At 41.0% G+C, this 26460-nt stretch overlaps 1 protein-coding gene across 7 annotated transcripts; it reads left to right on the top strand.

The window, feature by feature from the left end:
- On the top strand, positions 1–25900 carry PRPF40A (pre-mRNA processing factor 40 homolog A). Of its 7 annotated transcripts, none has more exons than XM_074873880.1 (26): positions 1–630; positions 1930–2067; positions 5024–5104; positions 7962–7992; positions 8230–8252; positions 10340–10417; positions 10524–10634; positions 11091–11211; positions 12448–12472; positions 12832–13146; positions 14029–14137; positions 15082–15146; positions 15767–15931; positions 16614–16722; positions 17797–17947; positions 18732–18865; positions 19237–19351; positions 19503–19594; positions 19767–19883; positions 20388–20525; positions 21195–21290; positions 22283–22369; positions 22456–22552; positions 22658–22719; positions 23537–23671; positions 24743–24899. In XM_074873880.1, the coding sequence occupies exons 1-26, from the start codon at positions 268–270 to the stop codon at positions 24833–24835; spliced, it is 3051 nt and encodes a 1016-aa protein (XP_074729981.1). In that variant the 5' UTR covers positions 1–267; the 3' UTR covers positions 24836–24899. The 7 variants fall into 7 exon arrangements, with proteins under 7 accessions (XP_074729981.1, XP_074729976.1, XP_074729975.1 ...); XM_074873878.1 differs by having other exon boundaries at positions 138–630; positions 10316–10417; XM_074873876.1 differs by having other exon boundaries at positions 138–630; positions 10316–10417; positions 19491–19594.
- Positions 25901–26460: the final 560 nt, after the last annotated feature.

Here is a 26460-nt window from a genome sequence, read left to right as displayed (position 1 = left end):
GCGGCCCGGCGGGCCTGCGCCCCCCCCTCAGCTCCGGCAGCGGCCCGCTCTCGCCGGGAGGCGCCTCCGCTCGCCGCCACCGCTCCCCCGGTCTGGGGAGCCGCTTTTTCTTCGCGGCCTCCCCGACACCCCACCTGCCCCCCCCCCCCCCCACCCCGGGCGCGGGGCCTCTCTCCATCCGCTCGGTCCTTGCCGCCGCCAGCCTCTCCGGGCGCCGACGCGAAGGGAGGCGGAGAAGAGCTCCTCGCGGCTGGGCCGGCGGCCAAGATGTCAGGTGGGGACTCGGCGGCGGCGGCGGCGACCGCCTCCCCGCAGCCGCTCCCGTTCTCCTTGCCGAAGCCCCCTCCCCTCATGCAGCTGACGCCGGGGGACGCCGTCCGCCCCGTCGCTTCCGCCGCGGACCAATCGCCGAAGAGCACCAGGCTGGCGGGCCGCCCGGATTGGCCGGCCGGGAAGCCAGTCAGCCTGCTGGCCCCGCTGCTCCCGCCCCGTGGGGAGCCCGAGCCGCTCATGCCCTTTGGCCCCTCGTCGCGGCAGCCACTCAGAGGGCGGCTTCTTGGCAGGTGCAGCGGGGGCAGCCTGCTGAGCCCCTCGATGCGGCCCGGTGGTGTCGACCGTGGCTCCCTCATGGTGAGTGGTTGGGGGGGGGGGTGCCCGGTGGGCCGCGCCTCGGGCCGGGGCCGCCTTTGTCGTGGGAAGCGGGAGGTGGGGAGCCGTGAGGGCGCTCGGCCCTGGCGGGTTTCCGCCTCCGGCGCCTTGGTGTGGAGCCCCCGCGAAGGGGTGTGCGGCTGAGGGGAGCGGAGGTCCCGTCGGTGCCGTTCCCGCCCTACGAGCCCCCTGGTCCAGCCAGCAGCGGGAGGAGTTTGAGGGTGACAAGCGGCACCGGGCTGGCAGGGCCCTCGGAAAGTTGGGGGGGGGGGAAAAAAGCGCGGTTACACTCGGGAGAGAGCCTGAGGAGGTTTTGAGGAAGCAGGGCTCTTCTACTTCAGTTATTTGGACAGGCGAGCTGCCATTGCCTGTCCTGAGACTCAGGGATGTGGCAGGGGGTCAAAGCATTACGTTCAGAAGTTGCAGACCTTTCTTCGTGTGAACCACCTGCTCCCAGCTTCAAAGTGTGTTCTCGTACAAAAAGTCATAGAAAAATTCTTTTTAAACACATCAGAAAAAGTGTTATGGTTTTTTTCTTCTAAGGACCCTTCTAAAGTGGTATTTAGCTTACAAATATGAGTTAATCATCTATTGTACTTTCCTAATGTATTCCTGTATGTGTATGTTTAAGTTACATGTTCCTTGAAGTAAAATGCTTTCCAGGGTTTATCGTAAAGTACTCTTAGAGTTGTTGCTTCTGACTAGAACAAGCTCTTGATATGTTTTGGCAGTTAAAAAACATAGGAAAAAATGCCCGTATCCATTTTTGTACTAGCAGCATCTCTATACCAAGTATTAGAACAGCGACAGGCTTCAGGTTTTTAGGAGAATATGGAGACGGGGGTGGTAGTCGGTGTAGGAGCTATTTCAGACTTGAGCATCAGGGGTAGAAGGTATTTTATTTCCCTGGCTGCCTTTTGTGCCACAGGGTTACTTGTGTTAATTGTAGTTGTATGGAAGAGCATGCAGAAATAGCTGCATTCCTAAATTTAGTAAGTTTTTCTGTGACAAAGCATAAGATAAAAGATTATGGAGGTGTGCGGTTTTTTTATGTGGATGTTGGTTTTGAAATTTTAAATGGATTTGTTAATTACGATTAACTGTCTCTAGAGGACATGGAAGAACGGATGATCTTGCTTGCTGGTTTGCAGGATCAATCTAAAATCGCCCAAATAATTTTCCAGTTCAGTGTTGAGTGTGTCTTTGTTATATTAATGCTTTTATGGGGGTTTGAAGTTGTTGGCTTCTTGCTGATTGGTCTCCTTCGTGGCTGTCTTTCAGATGGGACACCCAGGCATGCCACATTATCCTCCCATGGGAATGCACCCAATGGGTCAGAGACCACCGAATATGCCGCCAGTTCCACATGGTATGATGCCTCAGATGATGCCCCCCATGGGAGGACCACCAATGGGGCAGGTAAGGCAGTTTTACAAGATTAATTTTTTCTTTCTTTCTTCTCATAATGATGTCAGGTAATCCCTGAGGTAGGTAAGTCTCATACAGTAGCTTGCAAATGGTGAGGTTAATCATTCAGGGTATGTTATGCCACAGTTCCTATCCATACAGAAACTCTCCTCCTTTGTAACAGGTAATTGATGCACCTCATGTGTAACTTTAATTTTAAGTAGCCATAGGTATGAACCCATAATTTGTTTTTTAATAAAGCTTTTTGGTAGTTTTCTTTGTATTTTGAAGAAGTAAGGTTGTCTTACTAATAAATACTAGGAACATAAAGTAGTGGCTCTATTCTGAGGTAGTAATGGTAGAGAACTTGATGTTTCTTTAATTTTTGGCTAACTCTTAACATCTGCACAGTTGAAAATTATAGGGAGATGCAGGGGAAGAAATCATTTGAATTTCTGCAGAATTCCTTCTTGAATCCTAGGGAGTGGTTTATGGTTCTGTGTATATACTGTTGTTGCTAGTGTCATGTGATTGAAAAATAAACCTGAACACTCAGATTAACAGGTAGAGTAGCCAGAATCATATCCGTGCTTTTTGCAAATTTGAAGCTTTTCCTGTAAATCATCAAAGATCCTTTCCTCTGTGGTTTCTGATTAAATTCCAAACTTCTAAAAGAAGCAATTTTCTTTCTGGGTATAATAAATGCCTCAGTAATACTACTTGTGATGATGGTTTGCGTATAAGTAGAAACTGAGTGTCATCTGCTAGACCAGAGCAGATAGAGGGTGGTGAGAATGATTAACCCTGTGAGAAGAGCCCACAGGGTCATGCTGGAAGCTCAGTGTCTTCCTTTGCAGTACCTTGGATAGAGCGTGTGTCTTTATTTTTTTAACTGCTGTATAAAGGCTTGGTAGGAATCTCTTCAGCACGACTTTGCAGCTTGTTAGAGCTTCTGGCGTAAAAATAACGCAACTTTAAAAGATGAGGAGGGTTTGACCGTTAACATGATAGCTAATACTGTGAGCTTAGTTCATTAGAAACTTAAATAGCAATTGTGTTTTATTCCTCTACTTAACAGTTCTCTTGTAGCTTCTCTTCCACTGTTCTCATTCTCATACACTGCATACTTCAACCTTTCATTATAGCGAGCAACATAGAGAACTCAGGGCTTTTTGGTGTAGATGTAGAGCAAAAAGCTGAAGGTAAATGGTGTGGCAGGGAGGAGATCTGAGGCTCAGTTACCCTACAGCCTTAAGGATGGGACAGGACGGTGATATTCTCACACCAGAACTGTTGTGCTGGAAGCATCAGCCCGCATTGGCTTGTTTCCTTGAAACTATAAGCTCTTTCTTTCAGCAGATACCAGAGGTTTATTGTGAGGCTTTGTGGGATGAGATGTTTTGTAGCTTGTTTTTCTCCTTTCTGAGGTAAACCCCTGTGGGACAGGTACTGTGTGTAGATAACAGCAACAGTCTCCTGTCAGCATCATTCAGAGGAAGGTCTTTTGGAAAAGAGTTTGCTCTCCTTCCCAATTTTTTTCCCTTTGACTTTGGGTTAGTGTTTCTTCAGGACCTGAACTGGGGTTTTTAAGAAGTTTCACACGCTCAGAGCCCCCTTAGTCACAAGTAGCGGTGGGGCAAGAGTGCTTTCTTCTCCTGCTTCTACAGGATGGCGAGAAATAGGAGGGACCGCCTTCCAGTCTTTCCTTCCTCCCTCACCCTCCCAAGAAAACCTTGTGGATTTGAGGGTGGAGCAGTAGCCCTACCACATATCCCTCTCTCCGCACGAGATGCAAGATGAGGAGAGGGGTAACCTGATGCTCCCTGAAGATACAGGGGGATGGGGTCACTTGGCCAGCCTGCCAAGGACAATAAAGGTAAAGGGGCGTAACTGAAAGGTCGAAGGGGGTTGACTTCTCGAGACCTGTTTGGGTTGAGTGGCCAAAAGTTTATGTTCGTAATGACCTAAGTTACATATTTTGCTCATTTTGCCACTTTTTAATGGCTTGTTAGTTCTTAAAAGCCAGAATCAGCAAAAATAACGGGAAACAGGCAAGGTATTAAACACTTTAAGTAGCACTTTTAACATCTTTTCAGTGCATCACTTCAGTGGTGTGTAACTTCTGCGTAACTATCCCTTTGAGACTAAGTGTAAATATTTGAGCAAAAGCTAGCTTATCTGAGCAGCAGTTCTGTGGGTTTTTTTGTCTCATCAGACCACCCGACAAACTCAGATACAAGTCTTGACTGAAACATTTCATTTCTGTAGTGTGGCGTGTCCCCAGTACCAAGTTCACACTGTACATGGTTTAATATTATATGTCTACATTCAGGTTTTTTTCCCGACCTTTAAAAAAAGAGTTCAGAATTGTTTTAGAGCTTTGCTGTTTAAATTTAATAGCTTTCTTCACCTTGAAGTTGTTTGCAAAAATTCATTCTTCTAGTGTCCCTGTAAAGTGTTTCTTCCTATTTGCAGAGGTAAGAAGAAAGGGAGACAGGTTGAAAGGTGTCAAAAAATGTGAGCAGAACTAATCTTAGACTCTGAGTTTGCCTTTCCTTTGTTTAGTTTGTTCTGTGTGGCTTTGGGATTTTTCAGAAATCTTTCCCAACCTTTTATCTTTCTTGCTTTAACTTTCCTGCTTAGAATTTCAGTAATAGCTTATTAACAGATCACACATCTTATCATTTGCTGCTGTTCTTTTGTAGTTTAAATGGTCGTCCTTATTAATATTTCCTGTCAGACTTTGGAATACTGTAGTCTTGTTATTACTAATGTCAATTTTGTAGGAGTGTAATGAAGGGAATCAGAATTCTACAAACAAATCTTACTTTCTGTTGCCAAGTGCTTAAAAGGTTTTTTTGGATTAAAAACTAGTACCAGATAATTGCTTTTAAATAAAAATAAAAGAATCCTCATATTTTCTGTTTAAAATATCATACAATATATCTGAAATACTATTTAATTTTAGATGCCTGGAATGATGCAGTCAGTAATGCCTGGAATGATGATGTCTCACATGTCTCAAGCTGCTATGCAGCCTACAGTTCCGGTGAGTTTAACTTAATTTTTCTATTTTTTAAAAGGTCTTTGTGCCAGTTGTTGTCATTACTTCAGTATGGCTTTGCCTTTGTTTTCTTGAATTGGATTATGAAAAAGGTATTCCTGATTGCAAGTTTTCTCTAGCTCTTGGATTATTGTAAAAACTAAGATTTCTGCAAGAGGTAGAGGTAGTGGTACTTGATGTCCTGTGGATTTTCATCAGTCTAAACTCCTCTCTGTAACTGCATCTGCTTTTCCCTTCTTTTTTCTCTCTGGACTCTGCTTCTGATAACGCTTACCTTGTCCCCTGGACTCCTGCCTTGTCCCTTACCTGCTTGTAGCCTGGCAAGAACCACTGTGAACTCTGGCTGTTTGGAGGGAGGGTGAATTGCCACTATATATCTGATTTTTTTGTAAAAGCTTATGAAATTTAGCCTGTTTGAGATCTTGAGTAAAGTTTGCTGAAATTGGTAAAAGTATGAAGAAGTTGTTTGAGTGAGGATGAAGAGGGGTGAGTAACCAATGTTACAGATGAAGTCTCTGAAGCGGAGAAGGCCGGATTTCTCTCTTTTTGGACATTTCACTGTAGGAGAGCCACTTAAAAACAGTTCTATCCACTTGAATTTAGAAATAAATTATTTTTTATTTTCTTAACCATGCAGATAATGCATCCCCAAGTCAGTTTTCATCCTCGTAGAACTCTGAATTCTTCTATAGTGCTAAGCACAAAACCTTTGCTAATGTTTTTGTTGAGTATTTTAAAAACTAAGTTGGTTAACACTCTACTTGGGTGTTTTTTGTTTTTTTTTCATTAAGGGTTTGCTGAAAGAGATCTTTAATTCATCTACTAAATTTGCTATGTGTAACCAGATGTATTGTGTTAAGCAGTCCATCCGCCCTCTGGAGTAATGAGAGAAAGAGCACAAAGATAGAGAGTTTCTGCAAAATAAGTAGAAAAGAGACTTGGGAAAAGGATGTCATGTCACCTTGACGTGTGCTAGATGACTGAGAACTCAAACCAGAGAAGGGATGTTAATTATCTTGACAGTGGAGAAGAAGTTAAGTTTAGTGCTTGGGCTTTGGCAGACTAGAGAATCTTCCTGGTAGTTACAGGGTTGTTTCTCACTGTTGGTGTTTAATGAGATGTGAGTGTATGTTACAGCTGTAGTGTAATTTAAGTAAAAGTCAGTAACTCATTAGGCAAATTCCTGGGAACCGTGCTTCATTAGTTCTTGTGCTCATGTAGCTGCTTCCTAATGCACTAAATATTTTAGAAGCTAGCAAGTAGGAAGGCTGTTAGTGATTTTCCTCCACTTCCCATACAGAATTGTTACGAGATTCTGACAAGTGATGCTTATGGAAAATTCTGAAAGAATTTCAGACCTTCAGGAAAAAAATAAAAAAATCTTAAAAATGCTATGGCCAAGAGAGGCTTAAAAGGGGAGAGAGGGATCAGCACTCAAATCAGTCTAATTTTGAGTTTTACTATATATTTTCACATACTTTGGCAGGAAGGCAGATCATTTGGTTTTCTAATAATCGATTAGCAATAAATTTTGATTGAATTAAGTCTGTGGATATGTGGTATTTAGGAGGCAAAGAAGCATGGCAGAGGGCTCCAGCTTTTAATGTTGCCCTTAACCCTCTTGGCAGCGATAGCAGGACCTCGCACCTCCACGCACGTGTACGAGAATGCGTTTGTCCGTCACGGCCGCGTTCCTGTACCTCTGCTGTCGCAGGTGTACCACAGCCTGGAAACTGTTTTAGAAATAAAAGAATGATTTTACCGCTTCCTAATTTAAAATAATTCATAGATGAGTTAAAAATTGTGACCTTCTTTGCAGCCTTGACTGTTTCATCTGAGTGTGGTGGTCTTTCACACCGCTCCTGTGCAGGTTCACTCTCTGTTTGTGAGCTACAGAACTGTTTACTTCCAGAAAGCTGATCAGAATCGGTGTCATTCCTAAAAATTATGATTTCAGTCAGATTAGTTCTCTTAAAGTACACAGCAAATTAGAATGGAATTTGGAAAAGTAAACATAGGCACAAGGAAAGGAACGTGTGAGAAGGATTACTTACTGAAGAGAGAAATTTAACTATGGCCCTGCTTAAGTGACAGCACTTATAGACATGAACATACACAGAATAGCTGAAATATTTAATATATGGAATGCACTTTAAAGGCTTAAAGTTCATTGGTGATGCACCTGGTTTAGTCCTGTTGGATAATATCAAACATAATTGATCCAATATGATTTCTTTTCTAACAAATTTTGCTTTTTTACTTGAGTTTTTTGTTAATAAAGATTGTAGAAGAGATCTGAAAGATAAACCCTAGCAAAAGGTAAACCTGCAAGCTATATTTTTGCCTACAGAAAAAGAAATTGGGAAAACTCTATTTGAATTCTGTTGATCTTTTTCCTTAGTTTGAAAGAATTTCAGAAAGGTGTCTGTGAGAGCTTTGGTTATTTGCAGGCAGTTTTATGAGTGCAGCTCTAACACATTCAAAGGCTTACACCACATAATTGTAACAGAAGCCTGCTAAGCTATTCCAGCAGAAATTCAGAAACTCATTTTTTTTTTTTCCTCACAACATACTCATTTGGGGAGATAAAGATGGGTACTGGAACGATGGCAAGGGACCCCCTGCTGTAGTTTATTCTATATATATTGCCTTTCTGAAAAGCACCTTGATATTCCTAATGGCTTATTTAAGGGGCAGAAATAATGAAATGGGAAGCTGGGAATCCGTATTTCAGGCAGTAGAGCATTTTGCTGAAAGCACTTGTTTGGATGTGTACTGTATTTATTGATGATTTAATTACAATTGCACTCAGTACTTAAATGCCTGTTGATTGTTTTTACAGCCAGGGGTGAACAGTATGGATGCGCAAGTAGGTAAGTATAAACAATTTGTTACTGTTTCAAAATATTTTGCCAAAATGAGATGAAGTATTAGAAAAAAATATATACTTTCCTGTAAAATGTGATTTAGCATTGCAGTAACTGACATCTTCGTTGATTCCCAGCATTTTTTTTTCTTTCAAACATTGATTATTTAGACACTTTATGTAGAAAAATAAAGCAAGCAAACCCTTTTTAATTTTTTTTTTTTTTTTTAATTTTAATTTTTAGGCGTAACACCTCCTGGAACTCAGGTATGTGAAAACCAAAATTCTGGAATATTATAATGGCAGTGTGGTGTTGCGCATACATGGCTTTACATGTTTAAAAGAAGACCTTGTATCTTACTTTTCTTGTCATCTAGAGCTGCTTTGCTTATTCAACTGTCAGTCTGTAATTAATGTTAATAAAGCATGTGTGTTTTGTGTTACATTTCCACTAATTTCTGAGCATTGAAGTCTGTCTGTTTCTAGCTCTTCTGGTATGTAGGACAGCAATATGAGATGTTTCTTGCGATGTTTTTAGGCCTTTTTGCCCTACCTCAGCAGCAAGGGAATTGTAACCTAGATACATAAGTTACTTTAAAGCTGACTGTTTTCAGATTTAAATCTTAGCAAGTGTTGGGCTAGATAGTTAGGGTAGACTTGGGGTTTTATTTGCACTGAAGACAGTTGAAGGCTGTTCCTCTTTCTGTGTTTTTCCTCTTTTTTTTTTTTTTTTTTTTTTTTTCCCTTCCATATCGGTGACCAGTTTATAAGCAGATTTTTATTTTATTTATGTTTGGGTAACTTTTTGCCTGTTACATAATGAATATTTTGCTTTGACAATTCAGAATTTTGACAATAGCAGAATTCAGAAGCAATGATTAAGTCTCCCTTGCTGTTCCTTAATGTACCTGTGCTAGCGGGAGAAGCCAGGTCATGGTTCTGGCATTGTTCAGTCCCATGTGATTTTTTTGGAACCTTTATTAGCATTGTCTTACAGAGAGTTTTGTTACCAGACACTTCAGCAATAAAAAGAGAATAGCCTATATAGTTGCCCATAGTAATTTTGAAAACGTCACTGTGGTTTTTGAAGATTATAAAGTACTAACCTCAAAAGAATGGTTATCACCACTTCATTGATTTTGCTGCTCGTAGGTTGTTTAGCTTAACTCCCTTCCCCCCACCTCTGATGTCTTGACGTTATTTGAAATTTGCTTCTGTTAGGGTCTCCTTTCATGTTTGTGAGAACACAGCATAATTCAGTAACTGTTTAATAGGAATAATATTGGGTAGGTTGATGGAAGGTGATTTAATGTAGGTTGAAGTTGTAGACAGGATGGTGGCATGCAGGCCAAACTCGCTTCATTAGGTGATTTTCAGTAGTCTTCCACCTTTCCGTCAGGTGGGAAATCACTGGTGGAACAGAACTGGTGCTCTATGAAAAAAACAATGACATTTTAAAAATCATGAATCAGTGTAACTTTGTATTGAGGTAGGCAGGTCATCTGGAATTCAAATGTTAAGTTTGTCTTTCATGGCACCTTGAATGACCATGAATAACTTTCAGTCGCTATCAAATTTCTATTTAAAATTTTGTAAATATTAAATTACTTCTCCAGAAGATATCCCAAACATTTACCTTTAGTTTTTAAGGTGATGAGGGAAATAGTTTGGCTAGATAACTAAGAGGTGGAATCTGTAAAAACAATGATGTGGCCTCGAAGATACCCCATTGTAAGTTTTTGGTTGTTGCTTTGAAATTTGAGGACCTTGTACCTAGCTTAATTATTAAATATCCATGAACGTCAGTTGTCCTTTTATTTCTGAGGTTTGCATTCTGTGTAATTGGACGAGGCAGACCTGTAAGGAAGTTGCTTCTCCTTGGCCATATCCAGTAACTGAAACAGTGTAGATGGCGAAAGCCGTATTCCACCAGTCCTGATTTCAGAGAGTTTGTACAACCTGTCGATGAAAGGCAGGAGGAAGCTTCTCCTGAGTTCACACTAAACTCTTGATGTCAGAATCTTCTTGAAGCAAGTTTTTCTTAGTTTTGAAAACAGGGTGTGCTTCTGGGACTTTCACTTAAAGTTGTTAGGGTCTGATCCCATTCACTTTCTCTTTCTTTTCTGATGGTAGTTGGCTGCCTCCGGTTGCTGAATGGGAGGGGGGGTGAGAGACTCCTAATAGCTCTTGTCACAGAGAAGTAGTTTCTTGAAAACAATACTGACTTATGTGTTTAGACCTTGGCTTGCTGTCTTTGCTGCTGAATTACTTAGTATATTTAATGTGCACATTCAAACAAAAAACAAATATTAACCAGAATGTCTTTTCAGAGCTCTGTTTTATTTCGCCCTCAGACAACGCATCCCGTAGTTTGCGCAGCCCAGCAAACAGCCACAACCAACAGCTCTGTTAATGAAGAGCACTCTAAACAGGTTTATCTGCTTTCCACTTGTATTTTAACTTTTTTTTAGTGGCTTTTGATAGCATCTCGGACAATAATTACTGTTCACCATGAATGGTATATTTTATTTTTCTTAGAAATCTACGTGGACAGAACACAAATCACCTGATGGAAGAACATATTATTATAATACTGAAACAAAGCAGTCTACATGGGAGAAGCCAGATGATCTCAAAACGCCTGCTGAGGTAAACTAAATTCAGAGGAAGATTACTGTACTGCGTGAGCTTCTGTGAACACAAGAATTTATTAGCATAAATATCACACAGAAGGATAGCTGTGCTAATAGATTATTATCTTTTTTTCCAATGGGAGCAAACTCTTCAAATAAGAAATGTTGCAAAAATATTTATATCGTGCTCCTTATGTTGGTAGAAATTGGGGCTGCAAGGGGGACAAAACTCTTGACAGTTTTCCTCAATTTTTAGATAAATTTTCCTTATTTAAATATTACAGAATGCCATCTTTTTAATAAGTAACATGTTTATTGCTAGGGAGAATTTTCCCTGGAAAGTATATGCCTTGTATTCATTGACCCTTAAGTTACTACTTGTCGTAGTGCTTGTGGCTCACTTCTACCTATCCTTTTAATTCTAAGACACCATTGTAAGTTTGATTTAATGTTTTTGTTTTCTGCCCATTAGCAATTGTTGTCTAAATGTCCCTGGAAAGAGTATAAATCTGATTCTGGAAAGCCCTACTATTATAATTCCCAAACAAAGGAATCACGCTGGGCAAAGCCCAAAGAGCTTGAGGATCTTGAAGGTAATGTTAACAAAAATGAGCAGGGAGGGTGGGCAGCAAGCTGACTTTTGGCAAAAATTTGGTATCAAAGCATAGCAAACTTCTGTTAGAAATTAAATCTGCTGCGATAAGCTGTATGTAGTGGAGTTGATGCAGTCTGAGATTGCCATGGAGCACTCTGCTCTCCTGTGCCCTCACCACCTACCTCATCACCATCCCTTTTTCCATTATACTCTTAGTTTTTCCCTATTTATGCGGCGGTGGTGGCAGCTCCCCCTCGTGTCCCTGAACAGGAACTGGGTGAGGGTGGAAGGTGCTGCATACTCTCTGGGTTAGCAGGAGGGAGTGCTCAGGGCTGCTGCAGGATTTGACTCTGCCTTAGCCACCCATCCTTTGGAAACCTGTAGGAACTGAGTAGGATTTGTGAAGGGGTTCGGGTTGATGGGGGAAGGCGGGAGGCAGAGGGGTGGCTGTGCTGAATCTCATTCACTTGGGAGACCAGGGTGAAAGGGTGCTGGACTTCTGTAATACAGTATAGTTTATAACTTGAGTAAGAATCACATTGTGTTTTGCTGTCTTGGAACAATTTTGAAAACAGTGATATATTTTGTACTCAAAGCAGTAGTACTGACTGGCTGCTGAAAGCCAAAATTGTGTGTAAGGCTTTGCTTTAGGTATCAATTTGCTTTTGATTTTTGACAAAAATTATTTTGAGATGTGGCAAAAATATTGCTAATTTGTTATTGCCCTTTGGTATTATAAAGGCAGTATCCCCTTCTGTACAAATGTTATATGATACTGTTCTCCTGTTTTTTGCTTTTAGCACAGTTTTGTTTGGTATTGTAAGGGAAATAAGATCTTGATGAAAAATCTACAAAATCAGCTGGGGTAGGAAATGAGTGTTTTAAAAAGTACTACAAATAATAAGCATCAGTGACAGAATAAAAAAGAAGGGAAGATCTGTTTCAGTAAACCTGGCTTCCTGTTCTTTAAACTAGTCTTTTAAAGTTGAAATAATTAATTTAAACCAAGAAGTTTTTCTTTATATACCCTAATCTTTAATGGGATTTCTTATTTTTGTTTTAGTCTGAATTGATTTCAGTCTTTAAAGGGCACAAATACTAAAGTTATTGATAGCAACAAAAATATTTAAAGCTATGCTTTTATTAACTCATGTTAACAGTGACTTTTTCACCGTGCTTATATAAACTATTTTTGAAGCTATATTTTGATTGTGTTTTCTCCTTTCTCCTCTAGCAATGATTAAAGCTGAAGAAAACAGGTACGTTTTTAGTGGTAATGGTTTTTATGTTAAGCTGCCTGTTTCTTGAAAATGAAAACATTGTCCTTACAGCTTTTCATTCTAAATAGTGGCTTAATATATAAAACCTCAAGTAATGTATTTTAAGTTTCTTTTTCACTGAAATGTTTGATCTACATAGACACACAGTTCCAGTAAAGCATTTTCTTTCTCTGAGCTGAGATTGTTTTGTGTTCTTCTGAGAAGTCTTTGTAACTAGATCTAAACATCTCATTTCGTACTTTATTAACTTTATTAACTTATTCAAACTGCAGCTTTCCCTAAGCCATTAAGTTCTCCCATGCTTGTATGTGACTGTTCCTGTTTTCTGATACCTATAGCACAAAGCCCGAAGAATCAACCCCGACGACGACCGCTCCAGCCGCTGCAGCGGACGCAACAAACACAACCACCACAGCCACAACCGCCGCTGAAACCGCCGCGGCTGTTACCACCACCACTGCTACTTCTGCAGCAACGGCAGCCCCTGAAGCAGAAACTGCGGCGGCTTCTTCCGTGGCAGACAGTGAGAGTTCTGGCACGGCCACGGCCGAGGAGCAGGGACAGGCAACTTCTGCACCTGCTGCGCAGGACCAGAGCGGCGAAGGTGCAGCCAACGCAGCAGACGACTCTTCCAAGCAGGAGGCCTCAGCAGAGTAAGTGAAATGACACGAAGCATGTGGCTTTGCCGCAGTTTTGTATTTCTTCTAGGATCTGGTTGATCTTCAATTGTAGGTGGCCAGGCTTCTTTGACAGTTAGCTGTTCTTCAGGGAGCATGAATCAAGGGCAGCAGAGAAGTATAATGAGTAAGAAAGAGGGGAAGAAGTATTAAATCTATTTTTAGAAGTTAACACCCTCCCCTTGCCAACCCTCTCCCAAAGCTCCTAAACCCTACAGAACAACAGTAGTGGCGTGAACATTTCACAAATTTTCAATAGCTGCAAGAGTTCCCCAGGGTAACATTATGTACTTACCCTCTGTGTTTCCTCTTCCACAGATCTGTGCAATTGGCTATCATTAGAAGAAAAATGTAATGCTAAATTGATCTTTCTTTGTTCCACCAGAAAGGAGATCCTTTGTTTTTTAATAATGGAGAATTGATTATGTGGAGAATTACAGCTTATGATTGTTATAATTCAACCAAAAAAGAAATGCGCTGTGGAGGATTATAGCCAGCAGGAGATAATTAAGGGCAAGAGACGTATTTTAAGCACTCTCCTTTATATTTTTATATAATATATTCCTGCTAAATTTCAGCATTATATTTTAATGAATCATTTCTAGATAACTTGAGCAGGTAGCCAATTGCTTAAGTGATAATACTTTTCTGAAATAGTTTGCTTCTTTTGATCAGTTGTGTATGGTGTCTGTAAGGAAAAGTCCTGTACAAATTGTGGTGTTTATCATTTGCAGCATTATTTTTCGAGTTGCCTCTTAAAAAACTCATTCTACCTCATTATGGTGGTTTATGACTCTTCAGTGGCTCTAACTTAGAAAAAAATGCTTAAATAATAATATTACTGATTTTTGTATATAGTGCTGCTTCTAAGAAGGAGGACGACGATGCCCAACCAGTTAAAAAAACCTATACATGGAATACAAAGGAAGAAGCAAAGCAAGCATTTAAAGAACTGTTAAAAGAAAAGGTATTTCTGTCAACTCTCTTAATACTTTATTGAACTACAAAAACTGCATTTGCTGGAAATTGCTGGACTTTTTTTTTTGCATGTGAAGAATTTCTCACTGTTGTGAAAGAGGACTTTAGTACTAACAAAGAAATGAGGAAAAAGAATAATACAGTGAAAAAAATATACAGTTTAAACTTTTTCAGCTCTTTGGGTGAGTAGGGAGGTGTTGACATTTCATCAGGGCTCACAGTTCATTTATTTTCTTATTTTTTTTCCTTTTATGTGATCCCCACACTAACGCAAACATGTAATCTGGTCTTTGTCCAGAATTCACACTGGAACAGTGAGTGATTTGACAGACAGCTTCACTAGATGCTTCAGAGACAGACAGTGTAGACATCCATGTGGAAAAAGGACAAACTGTTAGATTTTGCATGCAGTGTTTCCATAAGCTAGTATGATGTAAAGACACATTTTTTTTCCCCCCTGTGAAGTAGTAAGTCTAAAACTCTATTTGAGTGTTGTGGGAGTTATGGTTGCCAATATTTTTGTCTGACAGTGAGGTACATTTCTAATAAGTTGCTTGATCATCTGAGCCCTCATTTTTTAATTTTTGCTTTAAAGATAGAGATGGAAGTGGGAGTAAAATGAGACTGGCTTTGGTTTTCCCTTGGAGTATGTGAGATCTGCTCATGTTTTGTCTAGCGAGTCGGCATAGTTGTGTAGTAGACAAACTTCCAGAAGAATTTATTGTAGAAATGGCAATAATCCCCAAAGTACCTTGTTTTGTTTTCCATGTTGACCATTAATAAAACATAAAAAAAAAAATAATTGTGTCAGAGAACGTTGTCTTCACCTCAAAGGTGTATTGTTTTTTTTCCTAAAGGCTTTTTCTTAAGGAATCTGTCATTGTTGGATGTTGATGCCATATCTAATTAGTTAACGATTTAATGTCTTCACAGCGAGTACCATCCAATGCTTCTTGGGAGCAAGCTATGAAGATGATCATTAATGATCCCAGATACAGGTACTGCTTGATTCTTTCCTCATTACATTTCTACACAAATACTATTTTAGGTAGTTTGACTTCACGGATGTGACTTTTGGTTGTTTTAAGAGGTATCTGTGAATGTGTACCATTGTCAGGGAACTCTGTTCCTTTACTACATAAAGAAATGCAAGTCCTAGGTTTAATTTTTCATTTGGAAAAGATCTGTCAGTTGTTGGGTTTATTTTAAGCTCTTTAAATGATTTTCTTGGGAATTAAAGCACACATTTACAATGATGGAGCTGTAGACTTTTTAGGTTACTTCTTTAAATGGGTGGCTGCTCTAAACATTGGCAAAAAAGTGGTTGATTTCCATGACAAAAATAGTTTTGTAATGCCAAATGTGTAAACGCAACCTGAAAACATGGTAGTAGCTTGTGTTTTATTAAGAAGTGTCTGGTTTTTATGGCTTTTTTGGAATGATCTTCTGTAATCCTAAGGGAGAGACAAAGTGATGACTGGCCATTTAGATATTACTTAATTTTGTCTCAAAAATCTGGATTATTCAAATCTGTTATCTTTTAGCTCTTTGGTTTTGTTTTTCTAATTTAATTCTCTTTTGCGTAATTGATGTTGTTTTCTTTTTCTTTGATGTGAAGTGCTTTGGCAAAATTAAGTGAAAAAAAGCAAGCCTTTAATGCTTACAAAGTTCAAACAGAAAAAGAAGAGAAAGAAGAAGCAAGATCAAAATACAAAGAAGCTAAAGAATCCTTCCAGCGTTTTCTTGAAAACCATGAAAAGATGACATCCACCACAAGATACAAGTAAGACCCATCTTACGTGAAGTTTCAGCCTTCACTAGCTTGCCAAGTTAATCAGATCTTGCTGGCTTGCTCTTGGTGAATGCTAACCTTTGTATGCACTCAGCCTGGAAAAGCCTCTCACTAAAATATTTATAGGAACACAAATATTCTCATTTTCGTAGACCCAGGCGAAAAAAAAACAAATCAATTGAGTGGTGTGCTGCTGATAATAGGTTGAGCTTCTAATAAGCAGAAATATAAGATAATGCTGAGAGGAGTTTTATGTTACATGTGCCATTAAGAACAAAGTAGCTCTGATAGCTTGTTCATGAAGTTCATGCCCAAAGAGAGGTATATCTAATAAGCTTGTTGAAAATTTCCTAGATCTGATTTCGTATAATGTTTGCTAGAACAGTGACCTGAACATGTGCTAGACCTCAGATAAAAATACTGTGTAATGCACTGCAGGTGAACTCGCACTTCTACGGAGAGGAGTGTATAGTGGCATCAGCTTTAATTTTTAACCGTTTCCTTTGTAAGAGATAGAAAGCTGCCACAGAAAAAGTTTCCCAAGAGAGAAAATTGGGGAGATGTCATACAAAAGCATTACTACTTACAAAGAGTTCATTTAATGTTCTTGTAAGCCAATGGGACAATTTAAGTGACATAAAATGATTGTATGCTTTTTCTTTGTTTTGTACAGAAAAGCTGAACAGATGTTTGGGGAGATGGAAGTTTGGAATGCAATATCTGAGCGTGATCGTCTTGAAATTTATGAAGATGTCTTGTTTTTTCTGTCTAAGAAAGAGAAGGTAACTTTTTTCAAATCTCTTTTTTTCACTCGTTATCTGTAAGTCAAGGACAGTTAAAACACAGACGGGGAGGGATCTGTAGGAAGGGTATGGAGAACCAAAGGAGAAGGTTTGGTGTGTTATTGTGAAGCACACACTGCTTTTACAGGGTAAGGTCAGGTTACACCCTCTCCCAAAGGAGCGAGGCAGAAAGTGATAAACCTTGTTTCCCTTCTGTTCTTTGTGAGACACTGCAGAGAGGGGACTCGTCAGTTCAGAAAGATGCGATGGGGGAAGGAGGCAAAGCAAAAAGCTGGCTGGTTTTGTAGAGGCGAATTTGGAGACATTGTTCCTTATTTCTTGCTATCCAGTGCATAAGGGGTGTTCAGCAGAGTCAGCAGGCAGAAGGTGATGAATCTTTGCCTACACAAACTAGTTCTGTTCCTGCACAGTACACAGCTGAAGTTGTGGAGCTGTCTGCTGCGGGGTAACGCTTTGGAGATTCAAATTTCCTGAAAAGCTGCCTGTTTGAAACTGGGCAAGCACGCCAGGAGAAGATCGCTCTTGTTATCTTTCCTAGTTCATCACAGTCTGCTGGTGGACAAGTCTGATTTGAGCCTATAGGGCAGATACAGCAGCAGTTTCTTTGAAAGGGCTTTGTTCTTACCGAGATACGTTACTGCTAATTTTGCAGTGTGTTTAATTTTTAGTATGATTTTAATAAATTACATGATGGCTTTTATTCTGAACTGCTCTGAATCAGAATCACGGGCTGGTTGCAGAAAGCTGTGGTTCCTTTAACCTCAGGGGTACCATACCAGCTGTGCAGATCTGGCCCTAGATGGGCACTCTTTCGTGAGCTTGTCACATCTATCGGGAGCGGCCAGAGATGATAGTACTGAAACAGTTTATCTGTGGATGCAAGTGATAATAGTACGTAAAAATTGTGTGTAGGTCCAAGTTGTATTACATTGCTTTACATGTAAATGAAAGGTTAATTCTGTGTTTTCTTGGAAGACATGCTTGAGGGGTCATGTGGTTTTGTCTGTACAACCTCAGATTTTTTTTTTAAAAAAAAAAGTATTTTCTCCTCAGGAACAAGCCAAACAGTTACGAAAGAGGAATTGGGAGGCTTTGAAGAACATACTAGATAACATGGCTAATGTCACTTACTGCACTACTTGGTCGGAGGCTCAGCAGTATCTGATGGACAATCCCACGTTTGCAGAAGATGAGGAGCTTCAGAGTACGTAAAAAGTCTGTGTGTTTCTTCAGGAGCAGGGAATGGGTTTGTCTTTAGCAGTGAGGACTCCTGACTGGGAATGGTTTGCTCGTGCCCGGTCCGGAGCTGCTACAACAGCTGCTGAGCACCTGTGTGAACGACCCTGTCTTGGTTGGTTCTTAGAAAACAGATGTCAGCTTCAAAAACCATTCCTGATTAATCTTAATGATAAAGCAAAGGATACCCTTTTCATGGGGATTGAATTGCCTTAGTAGCTGTTAGAAACCTGAAGAAATATTTGACAACGTAACCTGTGTTGGAGATACTTAACAGTACCTTCTGTTGGACTGAGTGAGGTCCTGCTGTGTGTGTTTTTCTAGAAAAAGTAATCAGTTTTACTCTTCTAGAGTAAGAAGGCACTTTTGCCATTATGAGCACGTTTTCCTTATAAATGAGTTGATCCTGTATTTTAGAGCAGCATATGCATTTATACAGCAGATAAATATTTGACCGAGATGCTCTGTGTTCTTAATTCTGTGTGTTTAAGACACCCGTGATGATGCAGGGAGGTGCACAAGTCCTCCACACTACTTTTCTCACAAAGGTCTCTGTGCTCTGTACTGGCAACAATAATTTATCCAGGTGGTTGGTTTTTGCTGCTGAGCAGGTCTTCATGTATGTCAGTGCTCGCTGAAGCTTCCACTCACAGTAACAATTGGCAGCCGTTATCTCGTAGTAAGAAGCTTTCTACAGTTAGTGGGAAGAAATACCTGATTTTTACTCTTATCACTCTGTTATCTGTTGCTAGACATGGATAAGGAGGATGCGCTGATCTGTTTCGAGGAACATATCAGGGCATTGGAAAAAGAGGAGGAAGAAGAAAAACAGAAAAGCTTACTTAGAGAAAGAAGGCGGCAGCGTAAAAACAGAGAATCTTTTCAGGTTGGTGGTCATGTGATTAGATATTCTGTGCAGTTTTTATTTTTTTAGGGTAGGCTAACGGGTGTGTATAGTGCATCGGTTATTGGCATTGCAGCATTTTGTGTGGTGTATAGTACATCTGTTCACCAGAGAGCTGCAAGAGTGGGGGAAAGTAAGAGGAAGTAGATTTGAATGGAAAGGAGATGGGATTGGAACGTTGTGAGTGGTGGAGGAAGGCGGGAGGAAATGATGTAAAAAAAAAAAAAGAGTTTTTTTTCAATCGCGTTTTAACAAAAATGGAATTCCAGTTATCAAGAGTATCTATTCCAGCTGTTAGCCAAGTAGAAGTACGATGAGTGACTCCAAATTTCCGTTTCACTTGTGTTTTGTAGCTCTTTTTAGACGAACTGCACGAGCATGGACAATTACACTCAATGTCCTCTTGGATGGAGTTGTACCCAACCATAAGCTCTGACATCAGGTTCACTAATATGCTTGGTCAGCCTGGTAAGAATACTGTCTCTTCTAACCCTGTAGAAAGTAAGGTTAAAGATTTGGGGCAGAATAGAGCAGGGTTATTTGTATATTTTCTAAATGTCTAAAAAAATGCAGCTCTTTTATTAGAGCTAGCTTTTGACTTATCTAGTTTTTTCATCAGGATCAACAGCACTTGATCTTTTCAAGTTTTATGTTGAAGACTTGAAAGCACGTTACCATGACGAAAAGAAGATAATAAAAGATATCTTAAAGGTAAGAGGGGAGGATGCTCCGTTATGTGGTGGTTTCTTTTAATGGCAAATATATCGTTCAAGTGGACTCTGCTGCTAGAGCTGGGATTTCACATTGCATTAATGTCATGTGCATTAGTACTGAAGGGAGAGTTCCTGACTTACCTGATGCCAAAGAAGCAATTTTCTTACAGGATAAAGGATTTGTGGTTGAAGTGAATACTTCTTTTGAAGACTTTGTTACGGTCATCAGCTCAACTAAAAGAGCTACTACTTTAGATGCAGGAAATATCAAGCTGGCTTTCAACAGTGTAAGTATTGATTCATAGGAATGTTCAAAAAAATGATAATATGAAATCTGATGTTAAAAACAAGAATTAGCACTTATTTTCACTGTAGTGCAATGACTACTTTCATAATATTTGATATCCTGATAGCAGTTCCCAAAACAAAGATTGCAGAGTATATCTTTATTCAAACCATAAACATTTCAACTTGAGAAATTCTGTGGTAAGAATTAAGTAACGTTCTCTCATTTATACATAACTTTTCTCATCAGGGATTTGTGTGTGTGTGTGTTTCTGTGGTTCTAGCTTGCATGATGTATTAACTCTTATTTTAGATTTTGTTTGTGAAACAGCAGTTGCATGCTTTAAAAATAATTAATCAGTTAATTTTCCCACATGCCCAAGTGACTAGTAGAAAACTCTAAAGATGAACTGTCATTGGGCTTTCCAAAAATTGCATTAAGCTGAATTATTAGTCTTCCACTTTTGTTATTTTTCAAATGATCTTATGGCTTTTGTTTGCTGTAGCTGCTGGAAAAGGCAGAAGCCCGTGAAAGAGAGAGGGAAAAAGAAGAAGCTCGTAAAATGAAGCGGAAAGAGTCTGCCTTCAAGAGTATGTTGAAGCAAGCTACTCCTCCAATTGAGTTGGACGCTGTCTGGGAAGATGTATGTATCGCCAGTTAATTATGAAAGTCTTTCCAAATGTTTTTAACAGGCTGCTGCGTGCTGATGTTTTTATAAGTTAACCTAGATTCGCTAAGATCTTGGTGTTTCTGTCTATATAACTTAGACCCAGAAAAACTGTCCTGTCGTTTCTTCAGTAAAACTTGAAATTTGATGTGAATAACTTCAGTCTATTGATTCTTTCATTTGCATGTGATTTAAAACAAAACCAGAAAAAACCCTAAACCCAAACAAACAAGCAGCAAACACCCCTACCCCCCAAAAAAACTAATCCCACAAAGCCCCCAAACTCAATTCAAATGGAGATAAAGCACTCTGCTTAGTTAAAAGTCTGTAACTTTGTTCTGGTGAGAATAACCTTTAAAAACCTTTCCCCTCAAACTATGCTTGTATAAAAATGCAGGCTTTGACAAGCTTGCGTGGCTTAAATGGCACATGCAGGAAAAAAACAGGCTGGTTCTGCACGCCTCCATCTGCTCCAGTTTTACTGAAGACTGTTTTGGTTGTGAAGCTGGCATAAAAGAAGTTTAGCCTTGTAACAGTACAATGGCTTCTTCAGCGGGTGAAACCATGTCTTGTCTTTTTTGTTATTATTTTAGTTTCTGAATGGCTGTACTTTGTATTAGTATTTCACTGCTGCTTTTCTTACAGATCAGAGATAGGTTTGTGAAGGAACCAGCCTTTGAAGACATCACTCTGGAGTCTGAAAGAAAAAGAATATTTAAAGATTTCATGCACGTACTAGAGGTAATTATTACTTGATTTTTTTTTTTTTCCCCAATTAGAGAATATACAGTACATCTTAGTTGACTGGCTCTTAATTGTGTGGGAAGGGAGAGGTACTTAACAGAATTCTACTGAATTCTGTTACAGTGGACATTGTGCATTACCTAAAAGTAATGGATATTGAAACCTCATCTTGAAAGTAAGGAATTGAAGAAACATGTTACAGTTGTTTGATATCATTTGATACATACTTGTTCTTTTAATCTGCTTCCCTGCAAGAATTTTCGGAAGTTAACACCAAAATTTCCTGGTTTATTTTGGAAAAATTGTTTATTGCTGTGATTTCATACAAAATGTGATGAAACTGGAAATAAAACCTCTGCAGTGTTTTGTTCACTGCACATCTGGAACTTCAAGAACACACTAAGCTCTGCAGATGTACTTTTTTGGCCAGTTTTTCGCTGGTGTGCAAAAGGGATGATGTAGTTTCATTCTTAATTTTTGGATGGGCCGCACTAGGAGTTAAGATGCAGAAGTTTTGACAAGTCATTCTTGTTGAACGAGGTACTGGTTTTTCCTGGATGATGAGAGATTTGATTTTGCAGCACGTGCTCTTTGGGGTTTTTGTTTCGTTTTCTGGCATTTGTAAGAGATATTTTAAAAGGGCTTAACTTCAGAATTCGAAATTTGGCAAAGCAAGGTGTGCAGTATATTCTGGGCCACCTTGAGCAGGGCTTTAGTTGGGAGCACTGAAACAGGGATTTGGGTAATGGAAGCTGCGTGCATCCATGCCTGAAGTTGTATGTCTCCTTGCTTCTAAATGCTTCTTACTACAACTTTACGTGGCAATACTGGTAGCTGCTTATGGGTTTTGACACAATAAATGTGTGATTATTTCTTTTTTTTAAGCACTGCTAGCTATAGGTGCCTTTATGGATGATGAGAAACATTGTTAGGGTTTCTCACTATGTCCTATAGACAGGTTATAACATTTCCCTTCTCTTGTACTCCAGCACGAGTGTCAGCATCATCATTCAAAGAACAAGAAACATTCTAAAAAGTCTAAAAAACACCACAGGAAGCGGTCTCGGTCTCGTTCGGTAAGGTGCTTCGTGGTGTCTTAAACTCTACTTGTGTAACGACCCGTAATGCTGTCGTTGCTGATCACCTCGGTTTGTCCCCCAAGGGCTCGGAGTCTGAGGATGACGACAGCCACTCCAAGAAGAAAAGGCAGCGTTCGGAATCTCGATCCGTGTCTGAGCGCTCCTCCAGTGCGGAATCTGGTACGAGATTATTCTGGTTTGTTTTTAAATTACTGTTAACTGGTTTATGGCTGGGTCTTTACAATTTTATCAATGTATTTTTTTTGTTTCTTCCTGTGTCTGCAGAGAGAAGTTACAAGAAATCAAAAAAACACAAGAAAAAGAGCAAGAAGAGGAGACATAAGTCTGTAAGTGCAGTTAACTTTAAGCTGGTTAATGGACAACTTGACCCGTTGTGGTTTCAGTAACCCCTTTTAGGTACCTATAATTATCCAGCTGCCTTTGATAAGGGGGCTGTGAGCTCAGGCTGGAGGAGGGTATTAGCAACATAGTAACCTTCTGTCACATATATCTTAATATTAAACCATGTAAGGCTGCTAAATTTGGGGGGTTTGACCGCAACCCTGCGAGCGGGCGTGAAGGACTGTGCGAGCAGCCTGGTGGGTGCTGTTTGTCGTGGCAAACCTTGGCATTCCCTTTCCCCATGGATTGCTGGGGGGAACCCCAGCCTCCTTTTCCTTTTGCCTGCTGCTGAGCAACTTCCCTCTTCTCTGCTCAAGCGTCGGGGCTGCCTCAGAAGCTCCAGGGTCGAATATACTGGAGAGAGAGAGCTTTACTCTCTGTCAGTTGAGGCCAAAGAATTTTTTTTTTTTTTTTTTTTATCCTGGGTAAAGAAAGAAGCTTGAGTCTCTTGAACTCACATTGGCTGCAGAACTCTTCAATTTACTGGATGGCATCCAGCGTGCCCAGTCTTTGCATGCGCTGAGAATGGTGAAAGTTCTTCTGTACCGAACAAACCTCTCTCCTTCTCTTTTCAAATCACTTCGGTAATGGTTTTGCATTACCTATTTCCGCAGTGGTTAATAGGCTGTGCTTAATTAGTAACCACTTCGAGCAGTTTTTCTAATATGGTCTATATTGGAATGAAGTCACGCTTTCCTGAAGTGTGGTTAGTCTATAAATTAATATATTTAATATTAAATATTTTCCCCTTTATTTGCACAGGATTCACCAGAATCGGATATTGAACGAGAAAAAGACAAAAAAGAAAGAGAGAGAGAGAGCGAAAAGGATAGAGCTAGACAAAGATCCGAATCAAAACATAAATCTCCTACTAAAAAACGGCCTGGAAAAGATTCTGTAAGCATGCTCCTTTCCTTTTTACCTGCTGCTCTGGGTTTGTGTCCGCGGGACGCTGCAGTATCGCATGCGAGCTTTGTAGGAATGCTTGAAGTAAGGTTATTTATGTCCCAATTCCATTTATATATAAAAATGGCCCAAACGTTCAGACGTACAGACCCTGTGCCCTCATCGAGTGTTTTGTTACTGATGGGTGAAACTAGTTTTTGATTCAGGGCTGTTTATTGTCGATGTAGAGCGTGAATGAGGCGCGTTATTGTACGGGCAGTGCGGCAGCCGGGTCCGTCCCGTGCCAGAGCAATATTTAGGACTAAACTGCCGTTGTTTTTCCATCTGTGGTCAGACTGCTCTCACGAGGATGAGCTGGTGAAGCCTGGCAGTGCCTGGGTGGCACCTGCACTCTAGTTTGGGTAGTTGCAGGCTGGTGCTAGGCTGGCCCGGGAGGAAAATCTTGGCGGAACAAAGTTCCGCAGATCTTGTGCTCTTGGAGCTGGGCGGTCCCGGGGCAACTGCTTCTGGGAGGGGTATTTGCAAAGACCCGTGAATGTTTGAATGAAAAATAGAAATTTCTTATGGTTCAGCATCTTTTGTGGTTTCTTCAGGGGGGAATTATATTCTGTAGGAATTTCATAGACTGGTTTAGGTTGGAAGAGACCTTAAAGATCCTCTAGTCCCACCCCCCTGCCCGGAGCAGGGACACCTTCCACTAGCCCAGGTTGCCCAAAGCCCTGTCCAACCTGGCCTGGGACACTTTGGGGGTGGCAGCGTCCTTCCAAGAGGAGACAGGAGGGCAGATGTCTGCTTGTCACATCACCTGCTTAAACCAAGCTGCTTTGGCCTGCAGAAGCCCTTGAAAAGCCCCCTTAGGTGGCCTAAGGCAGCATCTCCTCCCCAGAGCGTGACAGCGGGCGGGCTTAGGCTGCGGCAGTCCGCAGAGGAGCTGGGCTTAGCTGGTCCTGGCCCCCTCGCCCTCCCCGCTCCCCCGCAGGACACACTATGTCTTAATTAGATATTACATCTTAATTAGATCTTGCTCAAAGCCGAGGGTGCTCACCGTGCTTCTCTCTGCAGGGGAACTGGGACACTTCGGGCAGCGAGCTGAGCGAAGGGGAGTTGGAAAAACAGAGGAGGACTCTTTTGGAACAACTGGATGAAGATCAATGAGAACATTATTTATACCAAATATGTTTACATTGTGGCATAATAAAAGAAACCAATGTCTAATTCAGGACGTGGGTTCTGCTATCCTGAGTTCCACTGCTGGAGCACCCGTGGGTGTTCGTTTTCCCACATCGATACATTCGAGTTCTCTTATTACGGGCCCCAGCCTCAAATGTAGAATTTCCGAGCGCGAAGCCGAGTGCCTGTCCTGGCCCCCCGGGGCAGGAGGGTGCTGGGCAGGACGGGTGCTGGGCTCAGCCCCAAAGGCGTTGGCACCTTTCTAGCGAAGGGCCTTCCTAGAAAGGTCGTAACGCTGCTTTTCCCAGCCGGTGTAGGCAGATAAAAATTCCATTTTTAGAAAGAGATTCTTAATATAGTTTCTTGTGGTTTAATTTTGTTTTTCATGGATTTGTTTTTATTTTGGAAAGGGGAAGGCGATGGAAATAGGAGTAACGAATCCATTTCTTGATCTGTACTGCAAAAAAAACCCAAACCAACCAACCCACCAGATCTTGGAACTGCTCTTTTGTGAACTGCGGCGCTGGCCAAACCCGCCTTGAGCTTTTGTACAAAGACTTGACTTCCTGGCGGAGATTCGTGTCTAAGTACTGTCCCGGTGGGAATTTTTAAATTTTTACGGTGGATTTTCCAAGCCCCTGGAGCGCTGCTGCTGGGAAGGTGTCAGGGGGAGCCAGCGGAGGAAGCTGCTGCCTCTTGGCTTCCCCTAAAACCCGACCCAGAACAGCTCCGGCCCTTCCCCCAGCGTTTAGCTTCACGTTCAGAAAATTGAAAATAATAATAAAAATCAAATTGTAACTGAATTTCAATGTGTTGCCTTAAGAACCTGCTGAAGAATGTACCACCACATTTCGCCAGCCGCTGCGTAGCCGCGTCTAGAAGGTCCCTTGGAGGGAGGAGGAGGAAGAGGCCTAAGCCCCGTCTCTCCCTTCTCGCCGGGGCCCAGTGCAGGAAGGTTTTGCCGGCCCTGCTGGGCAGCACCTTCGCAAACCTCTGCTTGGAATATTTTTGTACATTTTTATCAATCATTAAACCTTGTCTTCTAGTGTCTACTAGTATTTATTTCTAGTTTTAAATACTCTGTAGAGCGCTGATAAATTATTACTGTCTTCTGAGTGTTGGATTTAAACGTCTGCACTCATGAGTTGAAGACTGGATGTAGAGTTCATTGTTCTTTTCAGTGCATTTTTTCCTGATTTCCACCAGCTGTTCCTGGTGCATAAATACGCAAAAAGCCCACGTCCTGCAGTGTCTCTTCTTGCCAGGGCGGGTACAGGATTTTGAGGAAGGGTAGGGATTGAAAATAGGTGTTTGAACTAAAAAGTGAAATTAAAAATACCTGAGTTTGGTCAAAAAGGACGTGTTTGTACCCAGGGGCCTGTTTAATGTCAAAATCTGGGAGCGGCTCCCCCAGCCATGGACCGAGCTGGTGCTGCCCCTCAGCCCAGACTTTAAATATGGATTTTTGCAAACTTTTGTCAATTCACTTCCCAGGAGTCAGATTTTTAAAATAAAGGTAGCGCTGCCCGAGTGGAAAACAGCCCGACGGGGGTGTTGAGAGAACCCGGGGCGAGGCCTCGATGGGGCCTCGTGGGGGTTTCACGCCGCGG

The sequence above is a fragment of the Strix uralensis genome, chromosome 6 (assembly GCF_047716275.1).
Source record: "Strix uralensis isolate ZFMK-TIS-50842 chromosome 6, bStrUra1, whole genome shotgun sequence".
NCBI classification, from domain to species: domain Eukaryota; kingdom Metazoa; phylum Chordata; class Aves; order Strigiformes; family Strigidae; genus Strix; species Strix uralensis.
Note: the sequence above shows the minus strand (reverse complement) of the source record. Positions and strands in the feature narration are given on the sequence as shown.

Bases quoted from the DNA above. Each gene is read 5' to 3' on its own strand.
- PRPF40A (XM_074873874.1), top strand. From the start codon at position 268: ATGTCAGGTGGGGACTCGGCGGCGGCGGCGGCGACCGCCTCCCCGCAG. The intron at 15,147-15,766 runs GTACTGCTTGAT...TTTGATGTGAAG, and splicing joins ATTAATGATCCCAGATACAG to TGCTTTGGCAAAATTAAGTG. The intron at 19,884-20,387 runs GTAAGTATTGAT...TGTTTGCTGTAG, and splicing joins TCAAGCTGGCTTTCAACAGT to CTGCTGGAAAAGGCAGAAGC.